The following is a 15,537-nucleotide window of genomic DNA, read 5'->3' on the forward strand; positions in this document are numbered from 1 at the left end:
CTTTTCCATCCCCTGCATATTGAAGTTCATCACAAAGCTCTTGTAGCTTGGTGGAAGCGACTGAAGGATTCTGTCAATGACCGCGTCATCCGGGAGATTGACTCCCAGCTGAGACAAGCGGTTATGTAACCCAGACATTTTGAGTATGTGCTCACTGACAGAACTATTTTCCTCCATTTTACAACTGAAGAACTTGTCAGAGACTTCATATCTCTCGACCCGGGCATGAGCTTCGAAAACCATTTTCAGCTCTTCGAACATCTCATATGCTCCATGTTTCTCAAAACGCTTTTGGAGCCCCGGTTCTAAGCTGTAAAGCATGTCGCACTGAACGAGGGAGTAATCATCAGCACGTGATTGCCAAGCGTTCATAACGTCTTGGTTCTCTGGGATGGGTGCTTCACCTAGCGGTGCTTCTAGGACATAATCTTTCTTGGCAGCTATGAGGATGATCCTCAGGTTTCGGACCCAGTCCGTATAGTTGCTGCCATCATCTTTCAGCTTGGTTTTCTCTAGGAATGCGTTGAAGTTGAGGGCAACGTGGGCCATTTGATCTACAAGACATATTGCAAAGATTTTAGACTAAGTTCATGATAATTAAGTTCATCTAATCAAATTATTCAATGAACTCCCACTCAGATAGACATCCCTCTAGTCATCTAAGTGAAACATGATCCGAGTCAACTAGGCCATGTCCGATCATCACGTGAGACGGACTAGTCAAGATCGGTGAACATCTTCATGTTGATCGTATCTTCTATACGACTCATGCTCGACCTTTCGGTCTTCCGTGTTCCGAGGCCATATCTGTACATGCTAGGCTCGTCAAGTCAACCTAAGTGTATTGCGTGTGTTCCGAGGCCATGTCTGTACATGCTAGGCTCGTCAACACCCGTTGTATGCGAACGTTAGAATCTATCACACCCGATCATCACGTGGTGCTTCGAAACAACAAACCTTCGCAACGGTGCACAATTAGGGGGAACACTTTCTTGAAATTATTATAAGGGATCATCTTACTTACTGCCGTCGTACTAAGCAAATAAGTTGTAAAACATGATAAACATCACATGCAATCAAATAGTGACATGATATGGCCAATATCATTTTGCTCCTTTGATCTCCATCTTCGGGGCGCCATGATCATCTTCGTCACCGGCATGACACCATGATCTCCATCATCGTGTCTTCATGAAGTTGTCACGCCAACGATTACTTCTACTTCTATGGCTAACGTGTTTAGCAATAAAGTAAAGTAATTTACATGGCGTTATTCAATGACACGCAGGTCATACAAAAAATAAAGACAACTCCTATGGCTCCTGCCGGTTGTCATACTCATCGACATGCAAGTCGTGATTCCTATTACAAGAACGTGATCAATCTCATACATCACATATATCATTCATCACATCTTCTGGCCATATCACATCACAAGGCACATGCTGCAAAAACAAGTTAGACGTCCTCTAATTGTTGTTGCAAGTTTTTACGTGGCTTCTATAGGTTTCTAGCAAGGACGTTTCTTACCTACGTAAAACCACAACGTGATATGCCAATTTCTATTTACCCTTCATAAGGACCCTTTTCATCGAATCCGTTCCGACTAAAGTGGGAGAGACAGACACCCGCTAGCCACCTTATGAAACTAGTGCATGTCAGTCGGTGGAACCTGTCTCACGTAAGCGTACGTGTAAGGTCGGTCCGGGCCGCTTCATCCCACAATACCGCCGAAACAAGATAAGACTAGTAGTGGCAAGAAAAATTGACAACATCTACGCCCACAACTGCTTTGTGTTCTACTCGTGCATAGTAACTGCGCATAGGCCTGGCTCATGATGCCACTGTTGGGGATCGTTGCAGAATTTCAAAATTTTCTACGCATCACCAAGATCCATCTATGGAGTTTACTAGCAACGAGAAGGAAGGAGTGCATCTACATACCCTTGTAGATCGTGAGCGGAAGCGTTCTAGTGAACGGGGTTGATGGAGTCGTACTCGTCGTGATCCAAATCACCGATGACCGAGCGCCGAACGGACGGCACCTCCGCGTTCAACACACGTACAGAGCAGCGACGTATCCTCCTTCTTGATCCAGCAAGGGGGAAGGAGAGGTTGATGGAGATCCAGCAGCACGACGGCGTGGTGGTGGAAGTAGCGGGGATCCCGGCAGGGCTTCGCCAAGCACAAGTGGGAGAGAGGGTGTCACGGGAGGGAGAGGGAGGCGCCAGGGGCTGTGGTGCGGCTGCCCTCCCTCCCCCCACTATTTATAGGAGCCCTGGGGGGTGCCGGCCCCCTGGAGATCCCATCTGAGGGGGGGCGGCGGCCAAGGGGGTGGCTTGCCCCCCAAGCCAAGTGGGGCGCCCCCACCCCAGGGTTTCCAACCCTAGGCGCAGGGGAGGCCCATGGGGGGCGCACCAGCCCACCAGTGGCTGGTTCCCCTCCCCACTTCAGCCCATGGGGCCCTCCGGGATAGGTGGCCCCACCCGGTGGACCCCCGGGACCCTTCCGGTGGTCCCGGTACAATACCGATAACCCCCGAAACTTTCCCGGTGGCCGAAACTGGACTTCCTATATATAATTCTTCACCTCCGGACCATTCCGGAACTCCTCGTGACGTCCGGGATCTCATCCGGGACTCCGAGAAACTTTCGTGTTTCCGCATACTAATATCTCTACAACCCTAGCGTCACCGAACCTTAAGTGTGTAGACCCTACGGGTTCGGGAGACATGCAGACATGACCGAGACGGCTCTCCGGTCAACAACCAACAGCGGGATCTGGATACCCATGTTGGCTCCCACATGTTCCACGATGATCTCATCGGATGAACCACGATGTCGAGGATTCAATTAATCCCGTATACAATTCCCTTTGTTAATCGGTACGTTACTTGCCCGAGATTCGATCGTCGGTATCCCAATACCTTGTTCAATCTCGTTACCGGTAAGTCACTTTACTCGTACCGTAATGCATGATCCCGTGACCAGAAACTTGGTCACATTGAGCTCATTATGATGATGCATTACCGAGTGGGCCCAGAGATACCTCTCCGTCATACGGAGTGACAAATCCCAGTCCCGGTCCGTGCCAACCCAACAGACACTTTCGGAGATACCCGTAGTGCACCTTTATAGTCACCCAGTTACGTTGTGACGTTTGGTACACCCAAAGCACTCCTACGGCATCCGGGAGTTGCACGATCTCATGGTCTAAGGAAATGATACTTGACATTGGAAAAGCTCTAGCAAACGAACTACACGATCTTTTGTGCTATGCTTAGGATTGGGTCTTGTCCATCACATCATTCTCCTAATGATGTGATCCCGTTATCAATGACATCCAATGTCCATAGTCAGGAAACCATGACTATCTGTTGATCAACGAGCTAGTCAACTAGAGGCTCACTAGGGACATGTTGTGGTCTATGTGTTAACACATGTATTACGATTTCCGGATAACACAATTATAGCATGAACAATAGACAATTATCATGAACAAGAAAATATAATAATAACCATTTAATTATTGCCTCTAGGGCATATTTCCAACAATGTGCATTACCGAGAGGGCCCAGAGATACCTCTCCGATACACGGAGTGACAAATCCTAATCTCGATCTATGCCAACCCAACAAACACCTTCGGAGACATCTGTAGAGCATCTTTATAATCACCCGGTTACATGACGTTTGATAGCACACAAGGTGTTCCTAAGGTATTCGGGAGTTGCATAATCTCATAGTCAAAGGAATATGTATAAGTTATGAAGAAAGCAATAGCAATAAAACTGAACGATCAACATGCTAAGCTAACGGATGGGTCTTGTCCATCACATCATTCTCCTAATGATGTGATCCCGTTCATCAAATGACAACACATGTCTATGGTCAGGAAACTTAAACATCTTTGATTAACGAGCTAGTCAAGTAGAGGCATACTAGGCACACTTTGTTTTGTCTATGTATTCACACATGTATCAAGTCTCCGGTTAATACAACTCTAGCATGAATAATAAATATTTATCATGATATAAGGAAATATAAATAACATCTTTATTATTGCCTCTATGGCATATTTCCTTCACGAGCTTGGTGGCCTTGGTGTCCGAGACCTCCAGCGTATAGGTGTCTAACTTTGCGTCCGATGGCTCTGGCTGCAGGATACCGATCCATCGCATCCTTGGTCTTACCTGACGCTATTGCATGATCTGGAGGTCTGCAGCTTTTTCCGTGCATCAACCGCCTGAATGCTCGGTGATGGTCGCACTTGCAAGTTATGGACTGATCATTGGCTAAACGGCCAATCTGTTTCTGAAGGCTCCTTTCCCCACGGCCTTAGTCCCATACCGATGGCAACGCTGCTGCACTATCCGAGATGCCCTCTCTGACCGGAGTTGGATTCTGGACATCCACGGGGCCCTTGGGCCAGCTGCTCTTGTCGAATACATCGACGTTTGGCGACTACTACAACAGGTGACTCTTACGGACTTGCCCGACTCTTGGCTATGGTGATGGACGAGTTCTGGTACCTATACCGTGGCCTCCTCCTACAAGGAGCTTTTCCTTGGTAGCACTACGCCCCCTTTTCTGGAGGCTGATCTGGAGGAGTTGGCCCCCCTTGAGCGTGATTTTTTTCTTTGGCTGGCTGCTCAACATCGCCGTTGGACAGTAGATCGACTTGCTCGCCATGGGTTACCTCATGACCACGTCTGCATCTTATGCTCTTAAGATCAGGACACCTTGGACCACCTTCTGGTTGGTTGCGTCTTTGCCCGTATAATCTGGCATGATGTGTTATCTTGGTGTTGTCTAACCACAACCTTCGGATGGTGCTATTGGGTTCTTCGAGTGGCTTCATCAACGCTGGATTCATCACCTGTGGCCTTGCGCAAGGGCCTTGCCCTGCTTGCCATTCTCACGACATGGTCCCTTTGGAAGCACCGGAATGCATGTATCTTCGATGGCCTACAACCCTCCTCAACACGCTTACTAGCCACCATCCAAGACAGCGTGCACGAGTCGGCTCCTGCCGGCGTGAAAGGACTGAATGCGATCATCCCCGTAATCTGAAGTTGTGTATTTGGGGCTGAGCATCCCCCTCTTCTTCTGCTCCCATCGTGCCCATCTACGCCTCTCCGTGTACGTAGTTGGGTAGGAACCCTGTAACTTCTGACTTCTCTATCAATGCAATGATATGATCTCGAGCGTATTCCAGAAAAAAAATCCCATATCGCAAACTAGTTTTGTCTTCTCAAATGAAGGTACAACCTTCTCTTGGAAATTGAGAAGACAAACTTTAGTGGTTGCATTCACTAATCATTCTAAAATCATTGATTTATATGAAGCATCATGTGAATTTGTGTGACTTCTTTGAAAGTTCAAGTGAGATCGGTTGGTAGGAACCCCCACCATTACTATGAAGGTAATGTTGTATGTATTAGGCAGATGCAGACATGTTATAAAGAGCAATATTAGAACGTGTACTGCTCTGAAATTATTTAGTCCCATAAGTTGCAAAGAATCGGAGAGCTAAATATTTTTGCAAAATAAGTCACGTGATAATCTCAGTGTTTTGTTCATAAAGTCTTTACCAAGTCCTTCATTCTAGAAATATGTTAATGGAATTGGTATGAGATGATTTTGTTATTTGCAAGGTTCAGGGGGAGTACGCTCGAGGATAACCTGTTTGAGATCCTTAGATCTTTGATATTGCACTCTCTTCCTCTATGAGGTTTTTTCCTATATGGTTTCTCATGGAAGATTTTCAATTTGGCAATAATAATACAAGCATTGTGCTATTTCATTTTCTCCTTATTTTCCCACTATGGTTTTGGAAGAAGTTTTTTCATGGCATACCACATACACTCATATTTTTCCCGTTGGATTTTTGGAGGAGACTTTAAACAAGATGATAATTGTAAGAAGAAGCACTGATTAGGGGGTTTAACATCCATCAATTAGGCATAATCCCTGCTTTCCCTCTAACCACCGACGATTGCTATTTGGGCTCCTGCTTCGTCTTTAGGTGGTTTTTGTATTTGGTTAGGGTTTGTATTCTACTCGAGAAGGCGAGGCGGCGACTCCCTAGAGAAGGAATAATGTCCTTTCCTCTCAACCCCCGTTCAGGTGGTGCGTCTAGCATCATTGGAGAGTGTGTAGAGGTGTGTCTCTAGTGGATCTCGAGGGATTTGGTCGGTGTTGGTCTTCAGCGGGTCTTCGTGGATAACTTCTTAATTCGTGTGTTTACAGGTTAAACCCTTACGATCTATGATTTTCTGTAATCGGCAGCAGTAGTTGTTCTGGTGCGTTGGTCCTGTGGGGCCTTAGCACGCCGATTTCCGCACTATCTACTACAATAAGTTTTGTCCGACTCCGATGAGGGAAGGGCGATGCCGGCGATGCACCTTCGGTTCGCTTCACGGCTTGAAATCATCGCTGGGTGATCCAAGGATCTGAAGGTGTTTTTTTTATTTCTGATATTCGTTTTTTTTAGAATATTTTTCTGATCGTTGTACTGCGATGATCGATGATGAATAAATTGAAGGTTTTCCAAAAAGCACAACGTGATTTTGGCCCAGTCCACGGCCCAGCTCCCATCCCGCCGCCGCCCTTATTCAGCGGCAACCTGGTCCCACAAACCCCCTAAAAAAAATCACGGAGGGGGCCCTCTCACATCTCGCTTACATGCTGGGCCCACCTGACGTCAGTCAAAACGAATCCCTCCGCCTCGCGTAGGACGCACGCTCTCCTCTTCTTCTTCTTCTTCTCCAAAGGCATCCACACCTCCCTCTGCGACTCCGTAGCCTCTACTCGCTTGTGCTTTGGGCGATTCCATCCGAGGCGAGAAGAGGAGAGGAGAGCAGAGGAGGAGGCGACGGAGGAGAAGTTCGGTAGGGAGATCGATGGGGCTGTCGTTCGGGACGCTGTTCGGGGCGCTGTTCGCCAAGAAGGAGATGCGGATCCTGATGGTCGGCCTCGACGCCGCCGGGAAGACCACCATCCTGTACAAGCTCAAGCTCGGCGAGATCGTCACCACCATCCCCACCATCGGTACCGCCGCTGTTCGCCGCGCTGCTATTTTCTGCTCCGGTTTCTTCCTGTCGCGCTCACGCTCACACGCCCAAATTGTATGTGCGGTGGAACCGCTGGCCGGGCTCGCGTGAATTGCTTCCGCCGTTAGTATAGCATGAGAAAAATTAGAACCCTGAATTATCCATATGCTTTCTTTCACTTCTGTCTAATCTAGTGTGCTAGATTTCTGTGCTGCTAGCCTGGTACCAATTGGGTTCTGTACTTGGAGCAATTGATTTTGTACCTGTGCCAGTTGAACCCCCTATCGTTTAGCTACTGCTTCGTCTGTCTGTGGGTGCCTGGTGCGTAAGTTGAATCAAAGATTTTGTGATACTCTCGTTCGGTTAGAGCTATTTTGTTAGGTTCAGCAGCTTAGGTTGCTATTAGAAGTTGTCCTGGAATCCGTGGTCAAACATGTTCAGGTTTGCCAGAATAATAAGTAGAGAAAAGTAGCAATTTGCATTTCAAATCCAAAACGTTGGCAGCGATCCAGTTAGAGCCCTTCTATTGCAATATGGCTTCTATTTCAGATGTTACTTCTGTTAGTAGTGAAGTACTTGCCGAATTAAGGGTGTTTGTACTTCTGTTAGTAGGGGTTAATGTTGTGGTTGCTTACTCATTGTTTTTTCTTGTTTTGGTTGGGAGGCTGAAGTAAGGATTATATCGCTGATGATATCGTTTTGACATTTTGTTTACACAAGGGTTCAACGTGGAGACAGTAGAGTATAAGAACATAAGCTTCACTGTTTGGGATGTTGGTGGCCAGGACAAGGTTAGGATTTTGCTATTTTCTTCTTCTTGGTTTACTCTTTGGCTGTTATTTCCTTTTTTGTCGTCACATGAATAAAATGCTAATCACCTGTTTGCAGTTACTAAAGTGTTTCATTGACAAAAGTCTATTTATGTAAAGACAAGCTGATGATTTATGTATGCCATTTTCAAACAGATAAGGCCTTTGTGGAGGCACTACTTCCAGAACACTCAGGGCCTTATCTTTGTTGTCGACAGCAACGACAGAGACCGTATTGCTGAGGCAAGAGATGAGCTCCACAGGATGCTGAATGAGGCAAGTGCTATATATACCTGTTGAAATGTTGGACTGTGTTATCTTCTGTAGATGCACGGTCTAATTTTTGGAAACTCATGTATTATAGAAGTATTAAACATTACATTCAGAGTACATGTGTAAAACTTTACAGCCTGAAGAATCTTATCTTATTGTTCTAAAAAAAAGAATCTTATCTTATTGCACATGGTACATCTTGGGGATATCAATAATACTGTGTCCCGGCAACTAGAATACTTTGCATGCTTTACATATGGTGATTTTGAGAACTTGATTTTGCACCATTAATAACTAATACTGGGTATATCATTCTTTTGAATTTTGTCTATGTCTACCTGTGAAGTCAGTTCCTACAGTAATGTTTTTTTTACCGAATTCCCTCAGTAATGTTTGCTAACTGTCACTAGGATGAGTTGCGCAATGCTGTATTGCTTGTTTTTGCTAACAAGCAAGATCTTCCCAATGCCATGAATGCTGCTGAAATAACAGATAAGCTTGGTCTACACTCTCTGCGTCAGCGACACTGGTATTTGACCCTTGCTAATTTTATACCTAGATCATAATTTTGCTAAGGCTTTCTGATAAGCATGGTGTTACTTTCCGTTCTATTGCAGGTATATTCAGAGTGCTTGCGCCACAAGTGGGGAGGGTCTGTATGAAGGGTTGGACTGGCTCTCCAACAATATAGCCAGCAAGGTTTCTATCTAACACTCATGACTGAAATGGCAATTTTTTGGTCAACTTCGCTCTGGTGTTTATTTTTTGGGGTTCTAGTAGTACAAACTTTTTCCAGTGTTCAGCATGGTTGCATTATGACTTTGATATTCAGATATAAATGATGCATGACACTAACAAGTGCTATTTTCTTCACTGGATTGCAGTCCTGAAAGCTTCCAATGGATTGGCAGAGCCGCAGAAGCAACTGGCGGCTGGACAAATGACTGGAATATGTAGGCATGTTAAAGTGCTGCCAGAGTGTTGACATGTCTTTGTAAGCTCTATCTTTGAGCAGTTATCACACTGTTACTATGTTGTATCAATGATTGAATGTACACACGAGGAAAACCTTTATGCTATAGTGAAAATGTCAGGTGCTCCTGAGCCTGATGAGTCATGAAGATCCTGCCCTGATTTTGTGAACCGAGATGTATTCTGCGCGTGATTAATCTCATTCCTGTGTATAATTGATCCCTGTCTCTAGTTAACGAACGTTGCGACGTGGTTGGTATCTGAGGATTATGGTAATCTCGTTTTGGATAAGCTGGTTTTGCAGATTTGGTTGGGGTTTTCTCGCAAAAATAAAATAAAATTTTGTAAGGTTTCTATGGGTTTTATAGCTAGATTTTGTTGGATGGTTAAAATGTAGCTATAATCACACTTTTTTTAGCAAAATCTAAACATAATTATTGGACCCCTTTAGCCAGCAAATGTTCACTCCGGGATGGCATTTGCGAATGTTATTTACCCAAATACTCCTGTTGTTTCTAAATATAAGTCTTTTTAGAGATTTTAATACGAACTACATACAAATGTATATAGTCATATTTTAGATTGTAGATTCACTCATTTCGCTTCGTATGTAGTCCATATTGAAATCTTTATAAGGTCTTGTATTTAGGAACGGGTGTACTTTAGAATACACATGGCAATTTCTTTTAGAAACATGTGGCAAATTGTGGCAACAAAAGGATGTTGCTGTGTTCGCTGAAAGGAGTTGTCATATTCCCGCAACATAAAATCCAGTGACAAACGTTCGCAAATGCCATCCGAGCAAACGTTCGCTAAATAGCATTACTAGCGTATTTTTTTGCAGGAGAATCACAACATATATGTCAGCGACCACAGTACACGACTGGGCCATGCCGCGGTAGGTACGGCTCAAACTGCTGAACCCCCAACGGAGCAGCTAAAAACTCGGCTGCCGGCGCTACGAACACTCCAGCAGCTGCTCTCTGGACGAGACGAATCGAAGCCGATCCGACTTTCCAAATGCCGCAGGCGCAGGCTAGGGCGGTCCTGCCGGTGGTGCTCCTCGGCTGCGGCGGCGTCGGTCGCCACCTCCTCCGCCACATCGTCTCCTGCAGGCCTCTCCACGCCAACCAGGTCAGGTTCATCCACCCGCCTCTTTCCCCTCCCCGATTCGGCGGCGCTCTCGTCGCTCATGCGTGCTACTTGGTTCTGATTATAGGGCGTCGCCATCCGGGTGGTGGGCGTTGCCGACAGCTCCTCGCTGCTCGTCGCAGACGACGTCCGCGCCAGCGGCCTCGATGACGCGCTCCTCAACGACCTCTGCTCCGCCAAGTCCGCCGGCTCGCCCCTGTCCTCGCTGCTCGCTCGCGGTATGTAAAGTTTCATTCCATCCGTATCGGTCCTTATGTTGCGGCGCAAGTGGGTACGACATTCATCAGAATACTATGTAAAATCGGAGTTTAATCTACTTTTCTTCCTGCACATGCAACGGAATTTGATGTATGACTGGATTGGTTGTGGAATTCCAGGGCACTGTCAGGTGTTCAACAAGCCGGAGGCAATGGGGAAAGTCATCGATGCTGCTACCATGCTTGGAAGAACAACCGGTTTGTTGATTCTGCACTCTGTTGCTCATAGTATATCACAGGCAACACACCAACCCATTTTCCCTCGGACACCATATATTATGCTTGCCACGTTATTTGTTTCAATCAATAGAAAACATAAAATGAAGATCCCAGCTTTGCTCTGTGTGATGATTTGGGTGATACTTCCTGTTTTCCATCTACGGATCTTCTTTACTGCTTGTGATACACTTGGAACACTTTTTTGTAGGTCTGGTGATAGTTGATTGTTCTGCAACTTATGACACTGTTGGTGTGCTGAAGGATGCCGTGGATCATGGATGCTGTGTTGTTTTGGCAAACAAAAAACCTCTTACATGTGCTTATGTAAGGCTATCTCGACGCCTAGTCTTACCAAGTGATGTATAAGATTCACTGGTTTATATTCAGTCAATGAGATAAATTTCGTATGTGCTTTACCTGATTTGCTTGCTTTTCATGCAGGAGGATTTTAAAAAGTTGACGTCCCACTTCCGCCAGATAAGATTTGAATCTACTGTATGCAAAAGCTACTAGTAATCATTTCTTGATTTCTTGCTCTTTTCATATTGTATATTTGGTCATCTTTTTGTGAAGTATTCTGATAGTTTGTTCATCACTCATGTTCATACATTATTCTTGTTCATTTTATGTCAAAAAGCTAATGTGTATATTACATTATCTTATTTGGTTCTTTCCACTGTTTATTTGATATCTGATGTTTCAACTTTTACAAAGGACATCCACCAATCTTTGCAATTCTTACTTCCAGGTTGGAGCAGGTTTGCCTGTAATAGCTTCTGTAACCCGCATTATTGCATCTGGAGATCCAGTTTCCCGAATCGTTGGCAGTCTGAGTGGTACATAATTTGTAGCATGTTTGTTATGATAATGCAGTGTTTTACAAATTACAATACAATACACTCTTTCCTTAATACACTATTGCAGGTACACTTGGCTATGTGATGAGTGAGCTGGAGGATGGAAATTTTTTTAGTGAAGTTGTGAAAACTGCCAAGGCTCTTGGTTATACAGAACCAGGTCTAAAAGATGTATACTCACCTCATATCTGTCATCCTGATATTTATATATGTCTAGTTGTTTACCATTGGTCAATGAGAAGAAAATTACGTTGATACTATAAGCTTATTTCCAGGAAACTATGGTATGTAAGTAAAAGATAGTTGTATAGTGTGTATCATTGGGTTGGAAGGAGAATGGGTAATTTTATTCGGACTGAAGCAATATGTTGCTACATTTATCTGTATTATGCCATATTAATATATATAGTTCTTCTAACAGACCGCTGTTTGATGAGTATATGGAAAATTGGTAAAGTTTAGACTATAGGATGGAAATATACTGATGTGCTCTCATGCTATTTTTCTACTTCTCATTAGTAAACTTTAGAAATAAAATCTAAAACGTGCATTTGTGGTTGTCTTAAGGCATGAGGTTTTGGAACGTAGCTATAGGCCTGACCTACTTTACTAAAAACACAAGAAATCAGAAAAACCAGTTCACTAAATGAGTTATATTTTTGTGTTTTGACTTTTCTTTGTGAAAGCATGCTAAAGGTGAATATACTTTGGTTTTTAACTAAGGACTAGGTACTTTGCTTAACTTATGCTTTGCATGGGAAGTATATTTACCCTGCTGTTTATTTTTTCTAGATCCACGTGATGATCTCAGTGGGATGGATGTGGCTAGAAAGGTTAGATAGCTCACGTCTCTTCATGCATTGAGTTAGTTAGCTGTGCTCTACTCATGAATATCAACAGAATTCACTTTACTTGTGTCTTTGTTTAGCCTTTGGCAGTATTTTTCTTCTTCTGTTAAGTGAAGTAGTGAACTGATATGTATATTCTAACTGCTGTTTCATGTTACTTTTGATGAGTTTATGTTTTATTGCTAGGATCCGATAGAAAAAAAATCTTAACCAGTACAACCAAATACGCAAAATGCCCATCCAATTCAAACAGGACAGGCCTACTTTATCTACTTATCCTATTTTGAATTTCAATACCTTCACCTTCCGGATAGCCATTTATATTTGGTGTACATCAAATAATATTATGTTTCTCTAGAAAGGGAACTTATGTTCAGGTTTCAAATGTTTAATAACTTCCATTTGATCCTTTTTTAATTTGTCAAACATATTCGGTATATGTGCAGGCGTTGATCCTAGCTAGGCTTCTCGGGCAGCAGATCAGCATGGAGAATATCAATGTATGCCTATCTTCAATACTGTTCAGCAATTTGAATTATTCTGATGTGCTTGTTTTTGTACAAACATGGTTCCTTGTGCACGGGATGCTGTTTTTCGTTGTTATAGCTTAACCAATATGCATGTTCCACCTTACTCTTAGTCTCACTGTTCACAAACGATCAAGTAGCTTCTGGGTGAATCAATTCCTTTCCAAATCACTCTACTTGGCGATAACTTGCTTCATATATTCATATGCTGGCACTTAGTTTTTTATTCATAGGACTTCTCTTGACTACTAGTGAGTAGATTAGATAACATGCTACAGTTTGGAAAAGTACCCTCCAATGCCTGTAAAGATATTATTTGATTGATCCAATAGTTTCCGTTTTTAACCTAAAAAAATCATTGCTTTTTTTAGTTCCTATTTTTGCCGGAAAGCTGCATCATATATACTGTCCTACATTCTAGCGTGGAAGTTTGTGTAACTGAATAGGTACTCTATACTATTTAGATGAGCTAATTTTGTAGTTCTCTTCAGGTTGAGAGTTTATATCCGAGTGAGTTAGGACCTGAGGTTATGTCCACAACGGATTTCCTTGAGAGTGGGTTGGCAAAACTTGATGAGACGATTGAAGAAAAGGTCAAGGCAGCATCTTTGAGGGGAAATGTTCTGCGCTATGTTTGTGTCATTGGAAACACAGGGTATGTATCCTGCCCAATTTGATGGGATTGTGCATTGTGCAATGTCCTTTTGCATCATCACTCAGTGCTTTTACCTGTACATCAAAGCCTCCAATCTATTCTCCAAAACTACAGCAGTATTTATTTTCTGCTCATTTGCTGAAATAAAAAAACCATGCTGTTTGTTTGACATTTTCTTTAAATGCTTATTTTGTGCATGCTGGTAGGTTAGTCTCAATGTTCTTGATATCCCCATTTTGTAGGTGCCAAGTGGGCCTTCAAGAGGTCCCAAAAGATTCTGCACTGGGGAGGTTGAGGGGAAGTGACAATGTGGTATGTTATATTTTTCTCTTTCTTGTTCGTTCATTGTCATATGCCACTTCTCTGTCAGCAGCCTTTTTTTTCCGAAAGGGAGGCATGAGATTTGCCTCATCCATTAAATAAGGAGAGAATAGAGTTTAGAGTTTTACAAAGCACCCACAAAAACGGCATGACACTTACTCATGAAAAATGATAGGCTCTAGTTTCTTAGCTCCTGCGGTAACCCAAAGCTCGGCCTCCTCAATGATGGTGCTGAGAAGGATTGGCGGCAGGGCACACTTGTTGCAGAACATCCAAGCATTTCTTTCGTTCCAGATTGTCCAGAGACAAGCATGGTGAGAGAAGCCATAGCCTGCCTATTGGGTCTGAGTAGGGTTTCTTTTGCCTTCCACTAGACGGGCCAGTATCTTGTCAACCCTTCCAGACCATTTATTGATGCAAAGAATGCTCTACCTTTTACTGGTTGCATTGCCCCTTCTTTTTGGTGCCGTTGAGAATTTGGGATAAACGGAGGTAACACTAAAAGTACCGAAGTCAGTACTGCTTAAACTGGCTTATAATGTGCTAGAAGCAGTTTGATTAAAAATCTCAGCTTCTACTAGTTTCCATAGATATCTTTTGGACCAACAGCAGAATCAAGTCTTACATGTTTTAATGTTCAAAGTGGCGCTGTCCCATGAATTATCAAATCAATTAGCGTCCTGAATGGCGAAGGAATCCTTTTGGTCTCCAATTTTTTGCTCTGTTACTTTAAAAGTTCACCTTTTGTTTTCTAAAAACCAGTGTCTAACTACAAATGCATCATTTATCCTGATCAGGTGGAGATATACAGCAGATGCTACGAGAGCTCCCCGCTGGTGATCCAGGGTGCAGGAGCCGGGAACGACACCACCGCCGCAGGAGTTCTCGCTGATATAATCGATCTCCAAGATCTTTTCCAGGCAAGACCGTGATTGTCTTGTTTAGCACCAAGGAGTTTGATTATTCCGTTGTATGATCGACCATAATGTCCATTGAACTGAAATTGGTTTTGGCGTTTGAGGTTGTATGAACATTTTCGGTTCTGTTTGGCTGCTGTCGATTTGACAAATCAGGATGGTGCTTTGCACTCGGGCTGTCCTTTAAAATTTGGGATATATCCTGTGAAAATAGGCAAATTTCTTTGTGAAATCATATCTAAAAGGCTATTAAAACTGTCCATTCCTTTTACGAAGTATGCTCATATATACGTTTTTTTGACATTCTGCTCATATATACATATAAATAAGGGTTCCGCCGATCAAAGGTACTCTCTCCAAGCTCCATCCATATATATAAAGGCCTGATCCGCCGCCTCCTCCGGCTGATCTCAGATAAATGTGATACCATGTCCAACCATTATAGTATAAACTAGTTGCATGCCCGTGCGTAGCCACGGAATATGAAATGTGTCACGAAAAATATAAATAAAGTAATAATATGAATTTCTAAAGTACTTAACTTCTACATCTCTCACGAAGAACTATACCCTCACAACCCATATTATCCACCAGCCTAATAATCTCTTGAATTTCTACGTAAGGGACCAACAAAAAATATCTTGCTTTATCGAAAAAGGCTTTCGCCCATCTTTATA

General features: G+C 43.5%; 2 protein-coding genes across 2 annotated transcripts; both read left to right on the forward strand.

Moving 5' to 3' along the window:
* The first annotated feature begins 6,720 nt into the window (after positions 1 to 6,720).
* LOC109733349 (ADP-ribosylation factor 1) lies at positions 6,721 to 9,256 on the forward strand. Its single transcript, XM_020292550.4, has 6 exons — positions 6,721 to 7,051; positions 7,774 to 7,844; positions 8,019 to 8,138; positions 8,546 to 8,664; positions 8,753 to 8,834; positions 9,020 to 9,256. Exons 1-6 carry the CDS (start codon positions 6,904 to 6,906, stop codon positions 9,023 to 9,025), a joined length of 546 nt encoding a protein of 181 aa, XP_020148139.1. The 5' UTR covers positions 6,721 to 6,903; the 3' UTR covers positions 9,026 to 9,256.
* Positions 9,257 to 9,393: 137 nt separating this feature from the next.
* On the forward strand, positions 9,394 to 15,131 carry LOC109733348 (uncharacterized). Its single transcript, XM_020292549.3, has 12 exons — positions 9,394 to 10,241; positions 10,327 to 10,477; positions 10,637 to 10,714; positions 10,944 to 11,059; positions 11,177 to 11,230; positions 11,484 to 11,571; positions 11,660 to 11,752; positions 12,385 to 12,425; positions 12,887 to 12,940; positions 13,459 to 13,622; positions 13,865 to 13,934; positions 14,741 to 15,131. The coding sequence occupies exons 1-12, from the start codon at positions 10,128 to 10,130 to the stop codon at positions 14,873 to 14,875; spliced, it is 1,158 nt and encodes a 385-aa protein (XP_020148138.1). The 5' UTR covers positions 9,394 to 10,127; the 3' UTR covers positions 14,876 to 15,131.
* The last annotated feature ends 406 nt before the right edge of the window (positions 15,132 to 15,537 follow it).

Source organism: Aegilops tauschii, chromosome 5 (genome assembly GCF_002575655.3).
Source record: "Aegilops tauschii subsp. strangulata cultivar AL8/78 chromosome 5, Aet v6.0, whole genome shotgun sequence".
NCBI classification, from domain to species: domain Eukaryota; kingdom Viridiplantae; phylum Streptophyta; class Magnoliopsida; order Poales; family Poaceae; genus Aegilops; species Aegilops tauschii.